The 25,238-nt window shown below is 31.6% G+C and overlaps 3 protein-coding genes across 4 annotated transcripts in view; 1 reads left to right on the top strand and 2 right to left on the bottom strand.

Moving 5' to 3' along the window:
• Positions 1–3,917: 3,917 nt before the first annotated feature.
• Positions 3,918–4,436, top strand: LOC129906731 (uncharacterized). Its single transcript, XM_055982624.1, has 2 exons — positions 3,918–4,264; positions 4,317–4,436. The coding sequence occupies exons 1-2, from the start codon at positions 4,028–4,030 to the stop codon at positions 4,413–4,415; spliced, it is 336 nt and encodes a 111-aa protein (XP_055838599.1). The 5' UTR covers positions 3,918–4,027; the 3' UTR covers positions 4,416–4,436.
• Positions 4,437–4,542: 106 nt separating this feature from the next.
• Positions 4,543–5,250, bottom strand: LOC129906729 (probable RNA-binding protein EIF1AD). Its single transcript, XM_055982623.1, has 2 exons — positions 5,078–5,250; positions 4,543–5,021 (listed from the first exon to the last, which is right to left on the bottom strand). Exon 2 carries the CDS (start codon positions 4,999–5,001, stop codon positions 4,543–4,545), a length of 459 nt encoding a protein of 152 aa, XP_055838598.1. The 5' UTR covers positions 5,002–5,021; positions 5,078–5,250.
• A 6,195-nt stretch (positions 5,251–11,445) lies between these two features.
• LOC129913446 (protein cappuccino) overlaps positions 11,446–25,238 on the bottom strand; it is a 109,296-nt gene continuing 95,503 nt past the window's right edge. For both annotated transcript variants that reach the window (XM_055992138.1, XM_055992145.1), the window contains 4 exons: positions 14,204–15,143; positions 13,210–14,142; positions 11,875–12,172; positions 11,446–11,805 (listed from right to left, as the gene is read on the bottom strand). In XM_055992138.1, the coding sequence (XP_055848113.1) occupies positions 11,694–11,805; positions 11,875–12,172; positions 13,210–14,142; positions 14,204–15,143 (2,283 nt within the window). In that variant the 3' untranslated portion in view covers positions 11,446–11,693. The remainder of the gene's footprint in view (positions 11,806–11,874; positions 12,173–13,209; positions 14,143–14,203; positions 15,144–25,238) is intronic.

Raw genomic sequence — 25,238 nt, 5'->3', positions numbered from 1 at the left:
ACAAATAAATAAGTTTTATTCCACTTTTCTGACACCAATGTAATGTTTTATTCCGGGTTCACAATAAAACTTATTTCGTTTATTTTAACTTCCACTTATCTTTCCGTTCAAATAAGAACACACTTTATTTCAAATCAATTTACTTTTATTATTCGCTCAAACAAACACACTTTTCAATCACTTTATTTACTACTAACAATTTCCAACACTTTATTTCACTTTGTACTGTACTCTTTCACATTCAAGATTAAACTGTCCCCGGTCGGTGTCCACGCTGCCCTTTTATACCTGAAATTCGGAATTCGAGAATGTCTTCGAAGGTTCTCGTCTTTGCTTCTCGAAGCTTCCTTTCCAAGAGGGGGCGCTTCATACTTCCAGTCCAGTGGGATATTTTGGGATATTCAGCAGTCGAGGGAATTTCTTTGGATGCGTTCAGAGGGTAGTTTCTTAATTACTAAAGGTCCGTTCACATTTCTACCTTTACTGTAGCAGGTAGTGTGTTCAGACTTTTATCTTAAAAGTAGTTCGGTAATTCATCGTTACAGTATATAAGAATACGTGAAGCAGCTATCTCTTTCTTGAATGCAGGATGAAATAAATTTCCCCTCCATTAATAGTACAGACAAATGTACTTCAAAGGGGCATCAGCGAAGCGCTTCTGGAAGTGGTTCTGATGTACATTTTCCAGTACTTTTTTACCTACAGAAAAAGCACAGAAACTTGTACTTTTAAAGTACTTATTTGGACCACTTTCATGGGTTTATATCCGTACTGCTAAAATCCATATTTTAATTTCAACTGAAAATAAAAAAATCTTCAAAAAAACTAACAATTCTTTTAAACAACTATTAGGTGTGTTTTTTTGTTTATCTATAGCTGCGTTCCTTTGGAAATATATATCTACTGCTTAGTACTTAAAGCTGCTTTGAACTACTTTTTCAGTATAGCAAAGTAGATCAAAGTAGTTTTAAGTACTAAAACGTAGATAAATATTTCCAAAGGAACGCAGCTTATATAGATTTTGTGCAAAGAAACGACATCGGGATTTTTGAAATCCATGCAAACATTTGGCACCACTGTACATATACTTTGGCAGCTGTCTGTCAAAAATGTTGCTTTTGTTTTTTTTTTTTTAATTTAACTCCAAAGTGGGAAGGCCATTACATCCATGTTGGATGCAAACAAAAATTTTCATATGGCCATGGCATCCATGTTGGATTAAAAAAATTGTTTTTTCACAAAAAACCAAAAATTATCTGTATATTCTTAGCTCCATTTTAAGACCATGACCATTAACATTAGTTGCGCCGTTCTTGTGTTATAAGCGTTTGAAGGTAGCCATATTGAATTGTTTTTCGATTTTTTAAAAATCAAATGTGAAAACTTTTTTATTTTTATTTGTAATTTTTCTAAAAAACTTTGGTAATTTTATATACATATATGCTCAACAATCTTATCAGGATCCATTTAAGACTTTTATCTGAAAAGTGCATTGCCTATATCTCGAAATATTACCATTTCAATGCAACCATGTCAAACAAATTTTTGATTATTTTTTTCTATGAGAGTTTTTTTCAAACCACGTTTTCTCCGCTTTTTTTTTTGTTAATATTTTCAGATATTTTTGTATGAATACAACAAATAAAGTACCTTGGCACTACTGTTTTTATCGAGAGAAAGTAAAATCTGGATAATTATCTGGATTTTTCAAAAATCTATACAGATAAAGTTTTTGTTGTTTTTAACACGTAAATTGTTTTGATTTCAAAAATCTCGATGTCGTTTTTTTGCACAAAATCTATATTATTCACTAGTTTTAAAAATACATCTGGATGTAAAATTGTCAAATATCAAAAATAAATCCAAATCCAGAATAGTTATCCCGATTTTAACTATGCAAATTATTAAATAATAGTTAAAAATGACTATTTTTTTGTCTGTGTGATAGTGAATATCATGGATTTGGATTTATTTTTGACATTTCAATTTCTTAACATCCAGATGTATTTTGTAAACTAGTGAATAATATGGCCGTTAGTGTAGGTGGAAACATAGTATTAACTACATTCACCTATTTTTGAAAAAGTACAAAAGTGAAAATATTTTTTTTCTCGCTAGCGCAAGTTTTTGTTAAGAAAGAGTTTACAAATTTGTTTTTAAACTAAAAAATAAGCTGTCTGCATCATTTCTTTTAATTTTCTATCCCGAAAACCCATACAAAAATGTGTTTGAAAATTTTCACTTTTGTACTTTTTCACTTTTTGAGCCAATGTAGTTGGCTGTATAATACACAACCAATTCACACACGGCCTTAATAAATAAATATGAATAATCTAATGTCGTTTTCTATTGACGAATCTCAGAATGAGATTTGTGAATCTGACAACTGAAAGGGGGGGGGGGGGTGAAGAGGGGGAATAGTGGAAAAATCTCAAATCAAAAAAATGGCAAAAAAAATGAATCTGATATTCAAGAATCTAAAACTGGATTTTTATCAAGATTCACGCATACAAACACACGCACTTTCACACACACTCCTCTGTTTGACATTTGTCTGAACATGTTTTGTTGTTTTATTTTTTTTTATACACTCAGATTTCATACACAATTGGGCTTTTAAGCAATCTGTCCTTGTCTTTTTCCTTTCTATCATAACTGTTTATTAAAGAAGTACAAGAAAAAACCAACCAATCAAATCAAATCAATTCTGAGGAAAACAAACGAATACATGCATAATACATACGCCAGTTTTCCTCAGAATTGAAATGTCAAAAGTTTTTTTTCTGTTTTGTTTTTTTTTTTTCCTCGACACGACGTTTGGCTTAAAAGCCCAATTACAAAACCAAATGACATATTCTATTTGCAATGGAAAATTTCAAAAGTCAATAGGAAACGACATATAAAAAAAAATAATTTCTTAGCTGAACACATTCATATGTCGTTTTCCAAAATTATGGGAGTGAATCACTCCTTTTTCGTGCAATTTTGGAATTTGTTCACGAAGAATTTGACAAGTGGAGTGATTTGACGTTTGCTTTGCATGTGTTTGTAATACGAAATAATGAATAAAATAATAACACAATCTTTTAAATTCACTTTTAGTGATTTTTTACAATACTTTATTGAATTTATTTCGTAAATAAATATAATTTCCTTCACCAAAAAAAGTTAAAACAACCACCCAACAATTTGACAAGCAGTCCATGAAGTCAAATGTATGTCGTTTTCCAAAATTCAAGGAGTGACACTCCTAGCTATATAATCACTCCGAAAGGAGTGATTTCAAATTCCAAAATTGAAAAAGGAGTGAATTTTTGGAGTGAATTCTTCAATCCCAAAATTTTGAAGGAGTGACGGAGTGATAACCAATACTTCTACATTTTACTTCATGGACTACTTGTCAAATTCTTGGGTGGTTGTTTTAATTTTTTTTATGAAGAAAATTATATTTATTTATAAAAAGAATCAACAAAGTATTGTAAAAAATCAATAAAAGTGAATTTAAAAGATTGTGTTATTATTTTACTTATTATTTAGTATTACAAACACATGCAAAGTAAACGTCAAATCATTCCACTTGTCAAATTCGTCGTGAACAAATTCCAAAATTGCACAAAAAAGGAGTGATTCACTCCCATAATTTTGGAAAACGACATAGAAGTATTGGTAATCACTCCGTCACTCCTTCAAAATTTTGGGAGTGAAGAATTCACTCCAAAAATTCACTCCTTTTTCAATTTTGGAATTTGAAATCACTCCTTTTGGAGTGATTATATAGCTAGGAGTGTCACTCCTTGAATTTTGGAAAACGACAATAAAAACCCATTTTCAGCCCACCATCCACTGAACACTTCCATTTAATAACAAAATCTCCCGCCAGTTTTACCAAGTTTAACTGTCAGAAAAAAAAAATTACAAAAAAAAAACACACCAAAACAGAAACAAGTAATTTTGCAAGTTACCGCAAAAACCGGATAAATTACTTTGTTTTCCACACACAAAATTTTCACAAATTAAAAAAGAAAAAATGGCTTTCGAATTACGCACTCCCGTCAATGGTTCAATGCTACGTAATTTCATTGGAAAAACAGTCAGTTTATTTGTTAAAATCGAATCGGAAAGTAACAGTTCAACAATTCGAGTAAAAACTACCGACGATCAGGAAGTGCGAGTCACTTTATCCGAGCCAATCAGTGCACGTTCATCAGATTGGGTTGAGATTATTGGAACACCAGCTGGACCTGATGCTATTCGTGCAAGAGAAGTAAATGAAATTGTTAAAAAAGTAAATAAATTAAGAGGAATTGTTTTTTTAGGTTATTTTATTTGGAGGCAATCAAGATTTGGATGTGGAAGGCTACAATATGATGGTACAATTCTGGAATCATAGCAAAGATATTTATCGGCAAGGATAGATTCCTTCCATTAAATTAAAATCATTTCGTAACAATTTTTCATTCAATTTTTATTCGGTTAATTTTTTGTACGTTTTACACTTGTTTTTCTTTAAAAATAAAGCACCTAATTGATCAAATCGCATTTTTAATCCTCATCGGAAGAATCTGTTTCATCTTCCGACTCGCTTTCACTCTCCTGAGGTCGATTTAAGTTCCTCACCATAAAACGATCTCCATCTTCTTCATCTGGTTGCTCTTCGGAGTGTTCTCGTTTCTTTGTGAATTTCTTTGGCCAAATACCAGCTTTGGTATATTCTTTGACATGTTCCGATGTTAAAACCTTACAAATTTCAGCCTTCACTTTGTCTCCCTCTTCGATTGGTTCCACCAAAACAAAATCACCTCGTTTTACCCAAACATTTTTGCGAAATTTAGTCGGCATTGAAACTAAAAATTTCTCTGCATCTTCAGCATTTTCAACTTCGTGAAGATTATTACCGCGACTGCTAGTAACTCGGACAATTTGTTGATTGTCTTTGGGTAGTTCGAAATCATCGTCCATCATTTCTTTCATGACATGTTTGTTGCGGGTAACACGAGACATGATTTAATATAAACAAAAACCTGAGACAGTGAACAAACTTGAGTTAAGAAATTGATGAATGTTTAATTGATTATACCTTATTTCTTCACGAGATTAATAACTTTACAATTGAAAATGTATTATGATAGGCAGAAATTGTTGTTAAATGCATTTAAAAATTGGAAAAGTTTGGATTTTTGGGGGCAGCACAAAAGCCACACGAGAAGTTGTGAAAGGAAAATTTGTGTTTTTTTATTTTGCACGTTTATTTATATCGTAGGAAAAAAAATTGACGTTTAAATTGTCATTTTCTGACAGCAGAAAAGGTAGTAGATTTTGTGATTATAAAATGAATGCATTCAGCAGAACGAAAATGATATTTAAGAAAAGCGGTCAAACGAAACGCAGACTTCAACGGAGCGGGCAAAGCGAAAAATAATTATCCACTTTAAACTCCATTTGAAAGCGAGTAAGAAAATTTTTCAGATCAGGGTTGTACAAAATCGTTTTTTTTTATTCATTTGCTTTCCGCTTCCATTACAAATGTAAAAAAAAAAAATAGGTATTAAATAAAATTTCCATTAAAAAAAAAATATTGATTGCAACTGAAAAATATTTGCATTAAAAAAAAATTTTTTATTGCAACTGAAAAAAGAAAAATGAAAACTGTACATTTCTTTGCATTCTAGGTTTTGAGAAAATTGAAAAATAAGGAAACTCCCTTTTTTTATCAGATTTTTTTTCAATTTTTTTTTTTTTTTATTTTTCAATTTTCTCAAAACCTAGAAAGCATAGAAGATAGAAACATAAAAGTTTTCATTGTTCGATAAGGACTGAATTGAGGCAGTTTTCTTAAAATCAAGCAATTTTGTATTAAAATTTGCAGCCTAACCAAAAATAGTAGCTATTCAATGAGTTTTTTTTTATATTTTTTGTTTGCCTATTTTTAACTTTGAAATCGATTGCTTCAAAGAAAATTAGTTCAAACATATTGATTTAAAAAAAAAAAATTAAATGTACAATTCTGCCTTTCGGAAATGGTATCATTTATAACTGTAAGGCAAGTGTTGCCGTTGTTTTTTAATAATTTAGGGGGGGAGATAGATCCCCCCTCTCATAGTAAAAAATGATTGTATTGAACTCCTTTACAAAAAACCGTTATCAAATCCTGGCGCCCAAGTTATCGTACTACGTGATAAAATAACATTTTTGTTCGGTGCCTTAACGTTCGAATTTCTGTATCTGGATTAAAATCGTAACTTTTTTTTCTAAGCCAATTTTCAACCGATTTTCATAAAAAATTAATACATTTTTAAAACAGCATGTTTTTTTTTTTAAACATATAGGGTCAATGTGGATAAATGTAAACAATTTCATGTCTTTTTTTTCTTTTGACTTTAGATTTTAATATGTTTTCACGGAACAACTTGACAGGTATCTTCAAATGCAAATATGAAATGATGGCAATTCTTTTTTATAAATAAAAACAAATATTTACCAAATTGTTTAAATTACTGTCAAATATGGCATGTTTACAAATACCCCACCATGTTTGTGTTTTTTTACAAATTTGGGGTAAATGTAAACAGTGGTTTAAAATTTAGAATTTCCTCTTTATCATATAGATAACGACTTGAAAAACGTTCAAGAAGGCATTTGACGAAAACTTTTTCAAATTCCAATAAAAGTTTTTGTTTTCTTCTTTTGATTCTTTAGATAGGCACCCAATATGCATCCTGAGCAGCTCTGAACGTCATATTTTTTTTTTTTTACGTCAAAGACTGATTTTGCAACATGATCAACTGAAAACGATGTGTTGGCTACTTTAAAGTGTGACTCCGTGGCACTTTAGCAATAGTAATTGACTAAATATACTTTATTTTTATTAAAACCAATAATTTCAGAAAAATATATTTTTATATTTACCCCCAGAATACGTTGTTTACATTTTCCCATCATGAAAAATATTCTGGGGTAAATGTAAACACATGCAAATCGACATAAATGTCCTCTATTTTAAAATTTGTTTGTTTCACATAGAATCTACACCAAAATTCAAAACTAAAAAGTATTTGCAAACTATACTGACTTCATTGAGTCTGCAAAAATATTTAATATTTCTGAAAGACTAACGACTTGTTTGAAACATTGAAAAATTATCTTTCACGGAAAATACGCTCGTCGAATGAATTCTCTCTTGACAGCAATGAGTTTGACGTATAAGTTAAAAGATACGTACGCATAAAAGATTTGTACTTATGTATGCGTCAAAGAGATTTAACTGAAGCTTGTTATGAGCCATGTTCTCATTTACCCCTGTTTACATTTACCCACATTGACCCTACTTTAAATTGATTTCGAAGTTGGGTACCTAAATGACGAAAAAAATGGAATTTTTGAACTTTGTAAACTTTTAAATTCCAAAATATATTATACATTATTGAACAGGTCTAAATGTGTTCTATCCAAAACTGGATAAAATGGGTACAAATTTTGCGAAGCTATTTAAAATGGACAAAGGTTCAAAAAACCGTTTTTCCCCTAACTCCAGATTTTGGGGGTGTTACAGAATTTTTAAACAACGTTTCGTAATCAGTGCAACTAGCTCTACAAAACGTGATAGGTCTCCGACAGCGTATATTTTGAGTGTAACTCAGTAGGGGTATGCACGATCTGGTGCAACAGGCCTAGTAAAAATGTAAAATTTTATTTTTTTACAATAGATCGTGAACGCCCCTCTTCTTATCTATAGTAAATATTGAAGCATGAATGATGTTTTTTTTTTCCTCCACCGTTGCTTCTTTTTTTCCATTTTTTATAATTTAATTCTTTGTTTTGTTCGGGTTAATTAATTTTCACTAATTATTTTACATCAAAAGAAACTAAATTACGGGACATGAGTAGAGACAACCATTATAAACAGAATAAAAAGGACAAACTGTTTATCATGGGCGACGCGACGGTGAGCTGCCATCTGTCAAAAATAATTTTACTCCATTGTATTTTTATTTTGCAATAGGGTTAGGGTATAGCAAAAGTGCAAGACCATTGTAAAATTTCAATCCATATTTTTTTTTTTTTGTTGTAGTGTTGTAAGATTTTACAATTTTGCACTTTTGTAATGATACTAGACCAGTTGCATCGGATCGTGAATACCCCTAATTTCTTCCGAATTGGCATTGGTCGCCAAATTGTCAAAATATGACAATTTGGCGACAAATGTCAGCTACTGAAATTCTTATTTTTTAAATTACCGACGAAAAACGCACAAAAACCGAAAAACCACTAATTTTTTAATGATTATTCACCATTTTCCGTGACGAAACACGAAGAAAATTTGTTATTTTTTAATTTATAATTTTTTCAAATGACATTTTATAAATTAAAACAAAATTAAAGGCCGACCTGACAGATTGGTGCCCATTTTTGACAAACAAATTTTGACAACGTTCGGAAGATATTACCTTATTATAGGTGTGTTTTTTATTACCACCGGTCTTAACTGGACAAACAAAACGAAGTCGGGGCTAAGCAATTAAATAAAATTAGTTAAAGATACTTAATCACCTTTTATTATGCCACTTGTTTGTTTTGTTTTTAATTGCCAACATTTTTGACAACTTTCCCATTTATTTTCACTATACATTTTTTTTGGCTTTACGTCAGTGAAAAAGATATATACTATAGGTAATTTTAATAACATAAAACAAAAAATTAAAAAAAAAAGCAAAAAAAGATATTTTAACGCACATGTACACACGTTTGAAGTTATACCTCTTGAATTTTTTGAACACCTTAAAAAAAATTTTAAAAAACGCAATAGGAACCAATTTTTGCAGATTTTTAATTTGGCACAAGATGGCTCCCCACGATGCATGGTTGAATTTTTTCTCATTTAAATAGGTGTATGAGGTCCATGTAGGGTTGCCAACCGTACTCTAAAAACGAGTATTGTACTCTATTTCACGTATGTGTACTCTATAATCTATTACTCTGATAGAGTACGTCAAAATACTCTTTTTTTTACTTAAGGCTGAGTGTACCACCACATAAGCATAAGCATTTTAACCATTGACCTACTATATATGGACTGCTAGTCGTTTGACTTTTCCATACAAAAATTGAAAAAAAAATGATTCCACATCTTTCTAGCTCTACTAGCGGTATAACCTTAGACGGCGAAAAGAGGAAACTTTTAGTGAATGACATCTGTCGTTAAAAGGTAGTGCTTTCTCTGTTTTTCTATATTTGTTCCTTTCGCACTTCGTCAAAAATGTTGCACTTATTCTCCGCTTTTTTTTAGGGAGCTAGTATCGCGAAGAAACAAGTGGAACCACCTGAATATGCTTCTAGCAGTCCATATATATTAAGTCAATGATTTTAACGTTTACAAATTGGTGGATAACTTTCATATTTCTAAAGATAGAATTAAATGAAAAAAAGAACGAGGCTTAAAATATTCGACCTTATAATTTCTTAATTTGAACAATTGTAATTTAGAGAGTACAAAACACTATAATTTTTGTCGTTGTTTTATTCAAATTTTGTTCTCTATTTTACTTTGTTTTGTTTAAGACCTCCAAATATTAGATTTTTTCTTGTTAAATATCAAGGTATTTAAAATTGAGTTAACCTTCTTATATATTTTTATTTTGTATTTTTATTTCGTAAGCCATATTCTAGCTGTTCTTGCCACTTCTACTTCAGCATTCACTGAGAGAGTATTTTCGGTCTTGAATATGGAGTGGCGAGAGGAGAGGAATAGGGCTTCGTTGAAATTGATCAAAAATGAGCTCTTAATGTATATGAATTTTGAATTTGAACGTTTGGTCATACACATATTTTAAAAACAACAAAAATTGTTATGTACTGTAAGAAGCAAAAAAAAATACATTTTCAAGACTTGAAATAAATGGTACTCTTCTTTTTTCAAATATTCTCTTTTTTTTTGTCTCTGAAATCAAATATACTCTATTAATTGTTAAAAAAGTTGGCAATCCTAGGCCCATGGTATAAAAAGAGAAGGTATGATCATTAGAAAAAACTCAGTATCGAGAGCTGTCAAAACTTAAAAATGGCTGCTTAAGGTTTTGACAGCTGCCCATTGAAATTGTTTTTGTAAACAAATTTTTCTAGGAAATTGTTGTTGCTTTTGACTTTGCCAAAAATTAAACGTCAAAACCTTACTACCCCATTTTGTAAGATGGCCTCTCTAATGATCATACCTTGTCTTTTTATACCATGTATGAGGTCATGTTTTAAATGAAAAAATTAAATTTAACGAAGTTCTGCATTTTAACACCGTTTTCTAAAAAATATGTAGGATGTGCCGATTAAGCCTCTGGTGCTAGAAAGATGGTTTACACTTTTTTGAAAACGGTGTTTAATGCATCAATCTTTTTTCCTTTAAAGCTATATCTAAAAAACGTCAAAGATTTTGACATGCTCTTATCAGTAAAATTCAGCAGTGAAAATTGAAACACCAGGAATCTGAAATGTTTTACGAATGAGCGTTTATAGCAATCAGTAAATTTACGTCATTAAATTAAATGCTTATTTGACATTCGTTCCTCAAACAATTTTATACTGATCATCTTTACTGATCATTGCATCAGTAATTTTTTAATGATGGCAGCGGAACAGTAAAAAATAGAACGCCATCCATCAGTAAAACGAAATGGATTTCTTTTTCGCATTTGGCAATCTGCTGTTCAGTAAAATGAAACCTCATCAGTAAAATTTTCAAAATAGATATATAAATAAATTTTAAATCCAAGTGCATTGTTTCTTTTTGAAAAAAATTAGTCAAAATATGCTTTCAACTTATTTCATCAATATTTTGCTCAAAATAAAAGTTCAATATAGCTAAACAAAATTTTTACTGATGGATTTTACTGATAGCTATAAATGAGCCCTTAGGGAAATTCCAGAAAAATGATTAGGTTAATATTATTTCTTTCTGGTCGTATTTTATGCTTAAAATCCTTAAATTAAGATACAAAATAAAATAAAACTTCAATCTCTTAAGCTTAATTGGCGTAAATAGATAACGTTTAAATGCAATTTTATATTAAAAATTAATTATTGCTTCGTCAACATTATAAACAACAACAAATTTTGAAATTCTAAACTAACTTTCATATTATTCACTCTACGTTTTTAAATCTAATCACTCAAATCCTATGCAGAATGCGAAAATTTGACATACGCATAATTTATTTCGACTTTGAAAAACGAAAGATCGCTTTCGTTTCGTTTTTTACAGAATGTGCCCTCCGGACATCAGTCACGCCAAATGTTGCGCGTTGATTTGGAAGAGCCTTTATTTGCTTTGTTTTTGTACATTCAATTCATAATAGAATTCACCCGATTTAACAGTTTTTTTTTAATTTCAGTTTTTTTGCACGAATACTAAGTTTCTTTTTTCGAATTCGAAAATGTTAGGGTTCAAAAAGAATCATCGAATAATAGCTATTTAAGCAATTTATTTTTTATATTTATTTAAATGATAATTATTTTCTTATTTACAAACCTTTATTTTTTAACAATTAATTTTATAAATAACACGTAACTAGCTAAATAATTATTATTTGTTCTGAGTTTAACAATAAAGTCTATTATTATAATGTATTTGAGTCTACAAAAAAATACTAATTAGAGAAAAAAAAGCAAAAACAAACAAAAAAATAAGAAAAAATATTTCTATATTCAGTCTACTTTTTGAGTCGATTCATTAATCGGTCTTTTAATCCACCAGGTCTTAATTTTATTGTTTTAACACGTGATGCCGATGCTGCAGTTTGTTTTTCTTTTGATTTTTTCAATCTAAAAAAAAATTTTGAAAATTATAATAAGAATAAAAGAATAGTTAAAGTAAAAATCTATTTTACTTACAATTCATTCCAGAGATATGCAATTTCCTTCTTCCAAATGTCTTTGAAATCATTTGTGAAATTTGTCCAATAATCAAAAAACTGACCAGGTGTTGCACTCTCTAAAGTTCCTGACTTTGGAATGAAATGATAAAAACGCATAGTTTCAATAAATAATTCACGACATTCATCTAAGCGATTTTGTAATTTGTCGACTTTCTTGTCAGCAACTTCGATAAAATCTTCAATTTTTTCTTTAAATGGTTGGAGGTTGTCTTCGCTAGATTTAAGTATGACTTCTTGTGTTGTCTTTTTGCAAGCTAAAGAAAAAGAAAAAGTCAAGAATGTTAAACTTTGTAAAACTCTGAACATTAATTAAAAATGGTTCACTTTTACTCTCCGAAGCTAAAAATGGTTTAGTACTTTATCTTAAATCAAACTTTATTTTTTGATTGTGAAGTTACTAAATGATTAAAAAATTGTTAAAATTTAAACCCGATACTGCAAATGTGCAAAATTAAATCAGTGATTAACCTTCTTTATTTCGTTGAAATCTGAAGGTTAGCTCACTCTCGAACCAAATCTAAACATTAAGTTGTTTAAACGTAGTATTTAAGTTATTAAGTCACTGATAACGGCGGTTTATCAATGATTTAACTCTGGTTCAAGCATAAACTTGGCTATTTTAACAAAAATTAATGTTAAACAAAATTTCAACCTCTGCTATTTACCGGATTTAAGAAGATGAGAACTGGTTAACCATTGTTCAACCCATGTTAAACCCGAGAATCACCTGAAATTTTGTTCGAACCATAATCAAAACATTGAGTTGTTTAAAAGTTGTTCTGTCTTCAAGTTCTTAAGTCACTGATAACGGCGGTTTATCAATGATTTAACTCTGGTTCAAGCATGTATTTGGCTATTTTAACAAAAATGAATATTAAACAAAATATTAACCTCAGCTATTTACCGGATTTCAGAAGATGAAAGCTGATTAACCATTGTTCAACCCATGTTAAACCCGAGAATAGCCTGAAATTTTGTTCGAACCATAATCAAAACATTGAGTTGTTTAAAAGTTGTTCTGGCTTCAAGTTCTTAAGTCACTGATAACGGCGGTTTATCAATGATTTAACTCTGGTTCAAGCATGTACTTGGCTATTTTAACAAAAATTAATGTTAGACAAAATTTCAACCTCTGCTATTTACCGGATTTAAGAAGATGAGAACTGGTTAACCATTGTTCAACCCGAGTTAAACCCGAGAATCATCTGTAATTTCGTTTTCTTTGTTCAAAATTTGAATCGATTATAAATTACCTTGAACGGATTAAAATTGTGCACCCTCAAAAACTCACCTGCCAATTTCTCATTGAGCTTTATAATCTGCAGCTTAACTTCATCTAAATCCACCTGCACAGCTCTTTCAACATCCGCCGGCTCTGGTATCGGCAACAACAACTCTGGCAATGCTACACCTTCTTTTCTCCTTCGACTTATATAAGTTTGCACAATAAAATGCAATAAAGTCGTCTTTGAATCTTTCGATTTGACATCTTTCAATTTCCCCAAAATCTCCAACGTAAACCCATCAGCCTGCCCTCTAGTCCGATTTCCACCATTCATATAATTGCCTAACGTAAGAATTATCGAAAAGACCAGCTTCAAATCCTCACATTCCATCAAAAGCTGTGACAGTTGCTTAACAACTTCCAATTTTCTCGATATCAATGTGGCTGCTTCTTCGAACTCAGCCTGGAAGACAATACACGAAATACGCTCCGCTGAGAATGAGATTTGTGCGATTTTCAATAGAAATTTTTCTGGCGAATCCAAAGGGATTTCTCCTTGAGCAGCATCTTTTATCATTTCTAATTCCTGACTTGTAGCTTTAATTTCCATAATTTGCTGAAGAACTTCCAAGCTTACAACCGAAGTGTCAACATGATAAATTGCATGTTCGATTTCACAAATGTCAAAGTGTAAACTTCGAGCAAATATGCCAACATTTTGTGAACGTTTACTGTCAAGAACTTTGACCGTTTTCACAATGGATTTGGCTTTTTCCAATTTGACTTTCGGGACAACAGCTTGTCGTGAGAAGAGTTCTGTGAATTCGTCGATGTTATCGAGATTTGTTTCTTCTATTTCTTGCCATAGCTCTTTGGAGCCATTTTTGTTTTGAGCGCCATCTGGGACATCTTGAGTTACAATCGGATTGGGGGCTACAATTCGTGTCCAATATAGCGGTTTCATAGCTTTAGGAGGATTGACGGCATTTTTACGCAGAGCTAAAAAATAGAAAGAGTTAGTATCAGTTCTGAACAAAAAGAGGGGAAAATGTATACTCACTGCTAGTTTGAAACCATCCACCAGTAGGTGGCGCTGGGAATGGTGTTGGAGTTGAAGTACCCGGAGTTTTTGGAACGCCTGGTGGAGCAGGTGGTGGTGTTGCATGGGTATTTATATGCAGGCCAGGGGGTGGAGGGGGAGGTGGTTGACCTCCTGGTGGGGGTGGAGGAGGTGGAGCTGGTGGTCCACCCCCTGGAGGAGGTGGTGGTGGTGGAGGTGCCCCAAATATCGGTAGAGGCGGGGGTGGAGGAGGAGGTGGACCACCCTGAATTGGCATTGGAGGTGGTGGTGGTGGTGGAGGTCCAGCTCCAAGACCTGGCATTGGTGGGGGAGGAGGAGGAGGTGGCGGAGCTGGGCCCGCACTTTGAGATATTGGTGGAGGAGGTGGAGGCGGAGGTGGTGGTGGAGGCACGTACGCTGGTGGAACTTTAGGAACCGACACCTCTGATTCATTGAAGCTCGTTTGTACAAGCTGGTCAATTTTCGCTGTCTTTCGTTCACTACGACATTTCTGACAGAGATTACATTGTGCGTCTTCAAGCTGACTCGTCTGAACTCCGATTTCTTCCTTTCGCTTTTCATTATTTGAAACGTCTTTAGCATCTTTTTCATAGACCGTTATTTCGGTAGCATTCATCAGCTCACTAAGTGGAATGCATCGTTTAGATTTTGTTTTCGCCGATTGATGTTGTTGAACAAGTAACTCATTAACCACTCCATGAACCTCATTCAAACTATTACAGTTTAGAATAGCTCTACGTAACTCAGCAGCTAATACTTCAACAGGGCTGTCAACTGGTAATCCCTTCGAATTTCGCATAACACTTGTAGTTGGTGTACTACAATACGGCCAAGCTGATTCCTTATCAAGTTTGCCAGGTGTCATTGGCAGAGAAGATGTTGAAATTTCTGTATGTCGCCATTGATACATATGAAATGGCTATAAGAAAAAAATAAAGTAAAAAAAATATTAAAAGCTTATAGTAAACGTTACAAAGTAAAAAATACAAATGAAGTCTTGGAAATCTTTAGCGATTTAATTTATAGATTTGATATTGAACGCATGAGCAGAGCGAATGAAGCCCAGCCAATATATGCATCAACCAGATGATGCATGACAGAGCGACAGGGTATAATGTGTGTGGAGATGCTATGTTTAGATTTATTATAATGACTTCGACCTAAATTAATTATATATATATATATATAATTATATAGGTACTTTACTGATAAGAATTCCAGATGAATATTTTTTGTTATTTTGAGTGGAATCAAGTTGAACTTATTGAATGTAAATTGTATTATTTTTACTTAAACAAAAAAAAAACAAAAACGTTTATACACTTTGACAGCTGTTTGTTGCAAATTCATTGGTGCGGTTATTTAGATGTAGGTTGTTTTTAATTTTATATGAAGCATTAATAATCAGTTTAAGCAATTCAGGAATTGTTAAGAATGGGAATTGTTAAAGTCTAAATGCGGTACAGTGGTCAAAATTTGTTTGTACTGAGTTGCTAAAGCGAAAGAAACTAGAACAGTGTTGTTGTGAGAAATGTCAATAGACTTCGAGTCTTCAAGACATCCCACATTTTGTTTTTGTTTGTTTTATCAGACTATACGTTCAGAACAGACGGATTTTATGACATGGACGTCATTTTTAAAAATACAAAAAGTATACAAAACTATTTCCAAATTTTGAAGGCTAGGAGGCGCTAGTTTCTTCCACCTTAGCAACTCAGTTAAACTTTTGACTACTACGGTGGCGCTACTAGTATAGCCTCCAATCCCCAAAATCATATACAAATTTTATTAAGTTCATCCAGAGTTAACTCAACATATTTGTTTTTGAGTTTTTATATTTCATTCTGAGATATAGAAGGCGCTCTCAGCAATGTTTACTTTGGTGATTGGAGGTTTGATGAATCGAAAAAAGCTTAAAAGCTGGATAGTACAAATTTTCTACTTAAAATTTTTAAGAAGAGGTACCCCACAAGGTGGTGTGGTATCCCTGTTACTATAGGAGTAGGAAGAACAAATACTCGGTCTTATCACAAATTCCATTCGTTACGGAAATTTTCTAAGATTCCCGAAAAAAACAATCACAAAATCCGATCGTAGTGACAATTTGTATGAAATTTTCCATTACGAACTGATTCCGTGATTGTTTTTGGGGAATCGTAGAAAATTTCTAATACAAATGGAATTCGTGATAAGACCGAATATTTTTTTCTCAGATAAAGCTTAAAAACTAATGAAGAACTTTTCTTTAGCAAAGAAACAAATCTCCACAAATTACCTACTGGTTCCTCAATGACGATACTAACTTACTGGGTGGCATAATGGCGGACCACCTTAGGTAAAATCGACTTATCGTGATAAACTTTAATAAGGTTACTTTTGAACCTATACAAAGCATGAAAGATTTGGCCAGAATATGCAAAGTTGTTTCAAAAGATCATTCTTGTCCGTGAATATGGCACAAGGAGAGAACTATCGAAACCCTCGAGATTTTGATGAACTTCCATTTTTCGGACTGCAAAAACAGTTGTCCTGAAGTTAATCAAGTTATAAGTGCCCATCCAGCTTAATGGAAATTAAAACAAAGAAAAAGATTTCCTGGGCAATTAACAGCTTTTCGCCATACAAATCGCCAAAGTCAGATATCATTATCCCCGGGGAAACCGATGAAGTTACGAATACCAGAGTTACGGGCGACAGAGTTACGAGCGTCAAAGTTACGCGAAACCGAAGTTACGAAAAACTAGAGTTACGAATTCTTAAGTTATGTTAAGCTATGACATGTGATTTTTGGGTTGGCAACAATTGCGAGGAACGATATGGAATTATGGAAACATAAATAAGATAACATCGATTCTCATTGGTTATTTTAATAGATTTTAACGAAAATGGGTGTGGTTTAATCTTTTTATGCAAAAAACAACCCCATTGCACATCAGTTCACCACCACCAATGAGAATCGATGTTATCTTATTTATGTTTCCATAATTCCATATCGTTCCTCGCAATTGTTGCCAACCCAAAAATCACATGTCATAGCTTAACACAACTTTAGAATTCGTAACTCTAGTTTTTCGTAACTTCGGTTTCGCGTAATTTTGACGGCCGTAACTCTGTCGCGCGTAACTCTGTTATTCGTAACTCCGTTACCATTTCCTACCATTCATGTCGACGTGTTAAGATGATCTTATCACAATGTGGAATGTGTCTTGTCTATGCTAAAATCTAGACTCTTAACCTAATTATGGTTAATTTATTGTCATGAACGAATTCCTTATTAAATTCGAGCTTCGAGCTCGGTGAGTGAAGGCATTTGCGTAAGCAGACGACCTGGTGATGGAAATAGCATCGGAGATCTGATAGCGAAATCATGGAAGTTGCCTTGAAAAAAAGTAGCAACTGGCCCCTTGATGCAAGCTAAGGGATTATAAATAAAACATACATTAAAGGTATTTTAAATTAGCTTTCTGTTGAGGCGTAAGAATTTGCTGCCATTTTTATGCACTTTTCGCCTTTCTTTAAATACCTCTTACCTATCACTTCTTCAATTTCAAGAGGGGTTTTTAGTGATACCCTTACTTCAACATTATCCTCGCTTGCATTCTTAAAGCCTTCTCAGTTAGTTTTACCGTTTTTTAACCTCGGTGGTATTTCAATTTTAACAAGACTTTCGCTCATAGCTATAATAACGCTAGAGAGTGGACGGAGAAAAGATTAAAAGACCCAAAATAGGTATGTGTTTTACATTAAAATTGCCAAAGATAATAAAGTTGGTCTTAATAATTTTAGCAAGTTCGAAAATTCATTTATATCAATTTTTTACAGCGGAGGGTAGTATTTATTACGGGTATAGCCGCAATTTTTGCGAATGAGTAACAACTTAGCTACTGAGCTTTAATGTATACCTATTTAAACTTTTAGGAATCTTAGAAATTGGATTTTCTATTTATTCTTTGTATAGGTACATGAGATTTTCCGCGCCTTTTTTTATAGCTCTTTGGCTAGTTCATTCACTTTTACTCCTCCGAACTTTCAGACATTGTGACACGCTATTGGGAATTTAAGCTTACTTGAATCGTTTTCAAAGAAGCGTTAAGAATGAGAAGGGGTTAAGTGACATATTTCGAGTTTTGAGTAATCGTCGTTTAAAGTTTTTGGTTTATGGCTTTTTTGTATGAAAATGAGAGGGATTTAGAAAAATGATTTAAGGCTACTTCTAAATTAAGGATAAGGACACTAAATGAATGACAATGACAACAGGAAAAAATCAAAAAAAAAAAAAAAAATCGAAAATGTCACTTAACCCCTTCTCATTCTCTACGCTTGAAATGATATGTCACTTAGGAAATAACTCGATACAGATTCAGAAGCTTTTATACGAGAACAAATCTACTAGACCAATAAAAGCAAGGGTTGGGGTCAAAATTCTGCCGGGGTCAAAATTCTTTTGTCAAAATTCTGCTTTCAAAATTCTGCTTTACAAAATTCTGCTTTCAAAATTCTAATTTTCAAAATTCTGTTTTTCAAAACTCTGCTTTCATAATTTTGTTTTTCAAAATTCTGCAAAAAATTAAAAAAGGGTTTGGAAAATGTTAAAAAGCGCGCGCTTTTTAACATTTTCCAAACCCTTTTTTAATTTTTTGCAGAATTCTGTAAAATGATCTTCTTGAAAAATGATCTGCTTATTTGATTACTTACCTTAGTAATTTGTCATTCTTTGAATGCATATTAATTTTTGTTTTATAAATGAATAAATTTGAAAATATTAAGAAAAGGTTTTTAATACTAAAAATTTCCGAAAATAATTTAAAATTTTTTAATTTATCAAATAAAGATGAATATTCAAAAATTTGAATAAGAAAAGAAATATTTTGTATCAAACAACAATTTATTTAAAGAAAATCAGTCTATGCATTTTAAAAAATATTTGCCACACTTACACAAAAAAAATTTAGGAAAAAACCAATGTTGAATTACATTAATGAGGTGTATTTTTCTTTAGAATTGGCAGAATATTTTTGGTTAAGTATAATAATGGCAGAATTTTGAAAACCAGAATTTCAAAAAGCAGAATTTTGAAAAGCAGAATTTTGAAGCCAGAATTTTGACCCTATGCCTAAAAGCAAAGGTAAGAGGCAGTGGATTGTAGTATTACACTGGTCGGCAAAAAAAAACAAAAAAAGTCGGGAGCAAGAACTCTGTAAGGTGAATTTAATAAACTTGAGTGTGCTGAATTCAAAACAGTTTACAGATTTTTTCCATCACATCTAGTTTTTGCTCTGCTCATCACAATTTTAACTAAAAAGTCCCAAAAACTAATTTTAAATGATATGTTTTTTGACATTTGATCTAAAAATATTATTTTACCGTAATATTTTGCTATTTTTTCAACCGAATCAGGAGTCGAAAACTGAAATTTACTTCAAATCTGCTTCAAAAACCATAAGTTACCTTAACCACCAAGATTTTGAGATATCATACCTTTCTAGACCAAATATCTTTTAGAAAAAAATAAATTTGAAAAATAAAAATAAACGTATTTAAGACGATAAAATATGGCTTTTGAATATTGCATATGTAGTTTTGCGAAAAAAAATTTAACAGTGGTGAAATTCAACGCCAAAAGTACCACAAAAATGCGTTTTTGACCTATTAATATTTAAATATTTCGAAAACTTGACTTGCCAGTGAAATTTTGACTTCAGACATAAAAGTCCTTTAGAAAAGTTTGTTTCAAGCTCCATTTTCGTTGCCGACCAGTGTTATCAGAATAGAAGTTTTAGATCCTTATTGACTATTAAACTTCTACCCCCCCCCCCCCTCGTTAATCTAATTACAAGGAAATAATATTTCAAGCTAGATCACAAGATTACAAAAAAAAAAATATAAGTAAACAGAAAGTAATAATTTTATTAGAAATTAATCTAAAAAAAAAACTTGAAAACAAGTCAAACTTGCAAAAAAAAAAAACATGGGGGTAACTTCTTTGAGAATTCAATTACTTTTCTCTAAAACAACATAAACACCACTTGTTAGCAATTCTTTTAAATACCCAAGAACTACTAAGTATCAAAACGACTTATAGCTTCCCATATGCTACACAATTACAAAACTTCTCAACAGACATGAGCGTCCTCCCACGGTACCTATACGAATACGTAGCGTGGATTCAAAGTGCACTTTACCGATACCGATTAAAGTGAATTCAATTGAAAATCTCTCTTCATACAAAAAAAAAAAAACCGATTATAGTTGTTCATTTTTTGTTTTTTCTTTTATTTAGAAAAATTGAAATCGATTCTCTGTCGTAAGATCCATTTTTTTTTTGTTGTTCAGTAATATGAAACAGAACAAACTCCTAAGTGGCTTGGATTTTTTATTTACGAACAAAAAAAAACAGGAGGATGTCGAAGTTGACGTTCGAGTCAAGTCGAGACTTTATATTGTTACTAACCCTTTTCAGAGCAGACAGACCCGCCGCGCTAAGTTGGTTCTGGCTGCACGTGTGCATCCACAGGACTCAACTTTCAACACCCACAATGACATTGAGTGGTTGTTGCTGTTAGAGAGTGTTGTATTTGTGTGTCTTCTTCTTATTCTACTATTTTTGCAGCTTTTGCAGGGCCAATCCAAGAAAATGAAGTTTCAGCAGTTTTCCTAGAATTGGAAAACTTTAAAGTGAAACTTAATCTCGACTAACACAAACAAAATAAAAAAAAAAAAAAACAAAATTTAGAAACAAAACAAAAAAAAAAACTATAGAAAATCTTTTCAACTTGAGAAAGAAGGCGATGAAAAAAAAGGATGCTATCGTTCAAGTTCTAAAAACTTTGAAGATTTGGGTTGAACTATAAGACGACGACGACTTTGTTTGGAAGGACTTAAGCACACACACACACATTCTATAAACACAAACATTGCAATGGGATTGGAGCTCAGGGTCCTCTAGTCTCCATATCACATGGTGAATGCTGCTGCATCGCCAGAGATATCACTCCAAACAGTTATGGTCACCATTATCGTCCCTTATTTACAGTGTCTCGTTGTTGTCATCATCATGGTCGTCTTAGTCGATTGCCCTGAAGCAATCCTCTATAGGAACAAGTTTTCTCGGATGATTCCTTCCTTCGTCGTTGTTGTCGTCATTGTCCTTGTCGTCATCGTTGTCATCCCTTAGAGAGAGAATGCACGCGTTACTCTGGGATTTGTTGTTTCTTTTTTTTTTTGTGTTCCAAAAGTTGATTCTTCCAAGCCTTTTGAATGGACTGGAAAAAAAGGACAATTGTGCGGTGAACGTTTCTCCATAGTTAAATGAAAAAATAAAAAGAAAAGTTAAAACAAACTGGACAAATAGCACTCACAAAGCAAAGCTGTTCTGTAGGTAGGATATGACATGAGTTTGTTGAGTTAAATTGAGCGTTTTAGATTGAAGTTGTGCAACTACTGACACGATTCTTGAAAAGTGACTTAGGTTACAGAGAGAGAGAGAGAGAGAGAGGACATGTAATTCCAGGAAAAACAAAACTTTGTGACGCAAGGTTTTATCTTTTCATATGAAACCAGAAGTTTGTATGTTCAATTTGTTTTGGTATAGACAAGGGAGAGAGAGAGAGAGGAGGTAGAGCATCATAACACACTGATGGCTTGTCGGGGAGTGGTTTTAATATAGAACACATAAGACATGAAGTTTATAGTGGAGTCACATTTATGATTTCTGTTTAACCTATATGGGTGTAAGGCCTTTCAACTCCTTGTTTTCATTCTAACACAGAGTCATCGTTATGGAAATGGGGCATTTTGGGTTACAAAGGACGAAATTATTCTTATAACCTTGCAAAACGTGCGTTGCCATTTTCAAAACTCAGGTAATTGAACATGGCCTTGTTATAAATCTGGTTTATAGCTGAACAGTTTGATAACATTAATTAAAAAAAACGGGTTTTGTCGAAATTTTTTAAAGTATAGTCTTAATAGAAACCATTAAGTCAAAGACTTGTAATGCTTTAATAATACTTTCAGTCAAGGAACAAATAAAATTCAATTTCACTCAGATAAGCTACTTCGAACATTATTCTCAACTAAAAAGATGAAAAAAAACATATACAAATTTACAAGTTTTTCAAACGAACAAAATATTACGTATACACCACAGTGCCCCATTTTTGATAAAAGCCAGTTTCCAATTAAGAATTTTGATTGATTAAAAATCTTTTAATACTACATTTTTCAAGATCAGTTAATAATTCAATATCGTTTGAAGTTTGAAAAGGACCCAGTTGTCCAGTCAAATTGTGTTTTGGCCAGGAAAATAATGATGGGAAATAATTACAATAACATTTTCTTTGAATAAAAGGGGCCTGAGGTTGACAGTCTTAGTAATTTCAATCACTTTTCTCTCTGTTCCATTGTATGTGAGCTACTCTTATAACCAACTTAACAAGACTGATTGAGTAATTTTTGATAAAATATCACTTATCGTAAGTTAATGATTTTCATTTAAGTAACAAATCCAATAGATTGTGATTAGGAGCTACGCAGCTTCCTTTCTATATTTTTTGACTTTGAAAAAATTGAAGTATTTTTCCTGAAAAATTAAATTTGATAAAACGGAACATTGAACTTTTTTTTTTGAAATATTGGTTTTATAACCTGTTTTCACTAGAGTCTAAATGAGATAATTATTTTTTTTTAATTATAGGTATTAAAATGATATTTTCTGATGATGAATGATATTTTCTGAAAATTCATCAGAATACAAGAACTCAAATTTCATACTTCTTTTGCAGTTCCAATTCTTTTATGTTTTATGTTTTTTACACTACTGTTTTTATTTCTTATAAAATGCTTTAAGCATGTTGAACTGCACGATGAAATTAATTCGATGGAGATCTTAAAATACAGACTTTTCATATTGGTGAAGAAACCAGTTTTTGGTTAGTTTGTAGTTTGTACTTCGAAAATTATGGTTTTATTAAAAAAAAAAAAAAAAAAACAGTTAAATAAAAAAAATTGTAAAACGCCGCGACTTAGCCATTTAATAACAATCTCAAAGAAATTTTAAAAGCGTTGTAGTCGCGCTCAATTGTGCGCTTTGAAAAAGTGTATAAGGCCTTTTTTGTAGAGCGTTCAATTTTCTACAAGAATATGTAAAAAAAATTTGCTTAAAAGTCAATTAATAAAAAAATGATTTTTTTTTAGTAGAAGTTTGATGTAAAAATGGAAAATTGCGAAGCGGAGGACCTTCCCATTAATATAAAGAGCTCATATTTGGTGTGTATATTCTAGAGGTGTCTATCAATCGATTTTTTGGAATACAGAATCGAAAAAACGAATTTCGATTTTTTTGACCCACCATAATGTATAACATTTGTATGCAGTGAAAAAAAACATACATTTTTCATGGCATGCAATGTTACCATTTCAAAAGTCTTCTTTCACCCTAAAAAACACCCTTTAACCCAAAATGTTTTGATGGGCATATTTTATTATTTTTTTCTACACTGAGGGAAAAAACAACTTAAAATCAACGAAAACCACGTTGATTCAACTATTTTTCGAAATGATTTTGCGTTGAAGACGAACATTTTAAAATTAAAGTAGAACATCGTTAGTTTAAAGTGGTTTGCCGTTATAAAACATTTTTAAATCAAAGTTGTTTCAACTTTTAAAAAAAGCATAAATTTATTAAAAAAAATAGAAAAAAAGGGCAGCCGCTGGGGATCGAACCTACAACTCTTGGGTTACTAGGCGAATGCTTTATCACTGTGCTATCTCACTGTTGAAAATTAGGGTGATAAAATGCAACAAAAGCTGAAGCCCGACAAAAATTAAAAAATTTCTTATGTTGTTTCAATTTTAATTTAAAGATATTTTATGTTAGTTTTTTCAACATTAAATCAACGTTGAACATATTACATTTTACGTTGCGGTTTTTCCCTCAGTGTATGGTAAATGAAACGTCCATTCAAAATTTCATCAGGCTACCACTTATTTTCAATGAGTAATTGGTAATATTCTGACTCTAGCTGCTTAAGTAAAAGACTATTCATGATGGTCGAGGCATTTTGATATTAGTGTTATTCGATCGGGCGTTTAAAAATACCTCGAAATCATGTATCATATTAATAAAAATGTTTCATTACCTATACTTTGATATGGAACAAAGCGAGTGCAACACAGAAAAACTCTTATATCAATATCTCAAAATAACTCTTATATTGAGTACTACCAACGATGTAAATTTCATGCTTTTATCACAAATTGTACGATTTTGTTGCTAGGCCGCCCCACTATTAAAAAATATTTTTTTCTTATAAAAAATAAAAAAAAATATAGTTTAGCGTTTTGAAATAAAATGATGTGAGAGTAAAAAAAAAAGAAAAATCACTTAAAATCTATTAAAATCCTCTTAGACAAAAAACTGTGAAATAAGCTTAAATGGTTATTAAATCTTGATTCAATAAAACTAATGTTTTCAGAAGTAAAAATTTTGCGAAATGGAGCTGTTAAAAGAAAACAACATCTTTGGAGATCTAAATTCGATATTTTTATATTCCAACTCATTTTTTTTTTTGTCCTTTAAACAAATTATTAGTATATTATTAAATTGGTTATCAACATTCATTTGGCTTGATGAATTTCCTAGCGAAAGAAACCTTTTCGTTTTTTAGTTTTTTTTTCGAAGGAAAAAAAGTTACGTATACGCCACAGTGACCTTTTTTTGATAAAAGCTTATATAGGCAGTGAAATATAATTTTACTTCTTTTTGTAAATTTTTGTCTGTGTCTTATCAGTTGAATCAAATGAAATACTATTTTCTAATGTTTGAATTATTCATTCAAACTATTTTTTTTTGCGAAGGATATTATAATACAAATTTTATTTATTACTGAAAATACATATTTCTGTAGACAATTAAGTAAACTTCATTTGAGCTTATAAAATTATAAATTTATTAAAACATCATCGGATAAAAAAGGACACTTAAACAAGTCCAAATGAAACAATGGTGAAATCT

The sequence above is a fragment of the Episyrphus balteatus genome, chromosome 1, assembly GCF_945859705.1.
Source record: "Episyrphus balteatus chromosome 1, idEpiBalt1.1, whole genome shotgun sequence".
Classification (NCBI taxonomy): Eukaryota; Metazoa; Arthropoda; class Insecta; order Diptera; family Syrphidae; genus Episyrphus; species Episyrphus balteatus.
The sequence above is the reverse complement of the archived record's forward strand: the minus strand, read 5'-3'. Positions and strand labels throughout refer to the sequence as shown.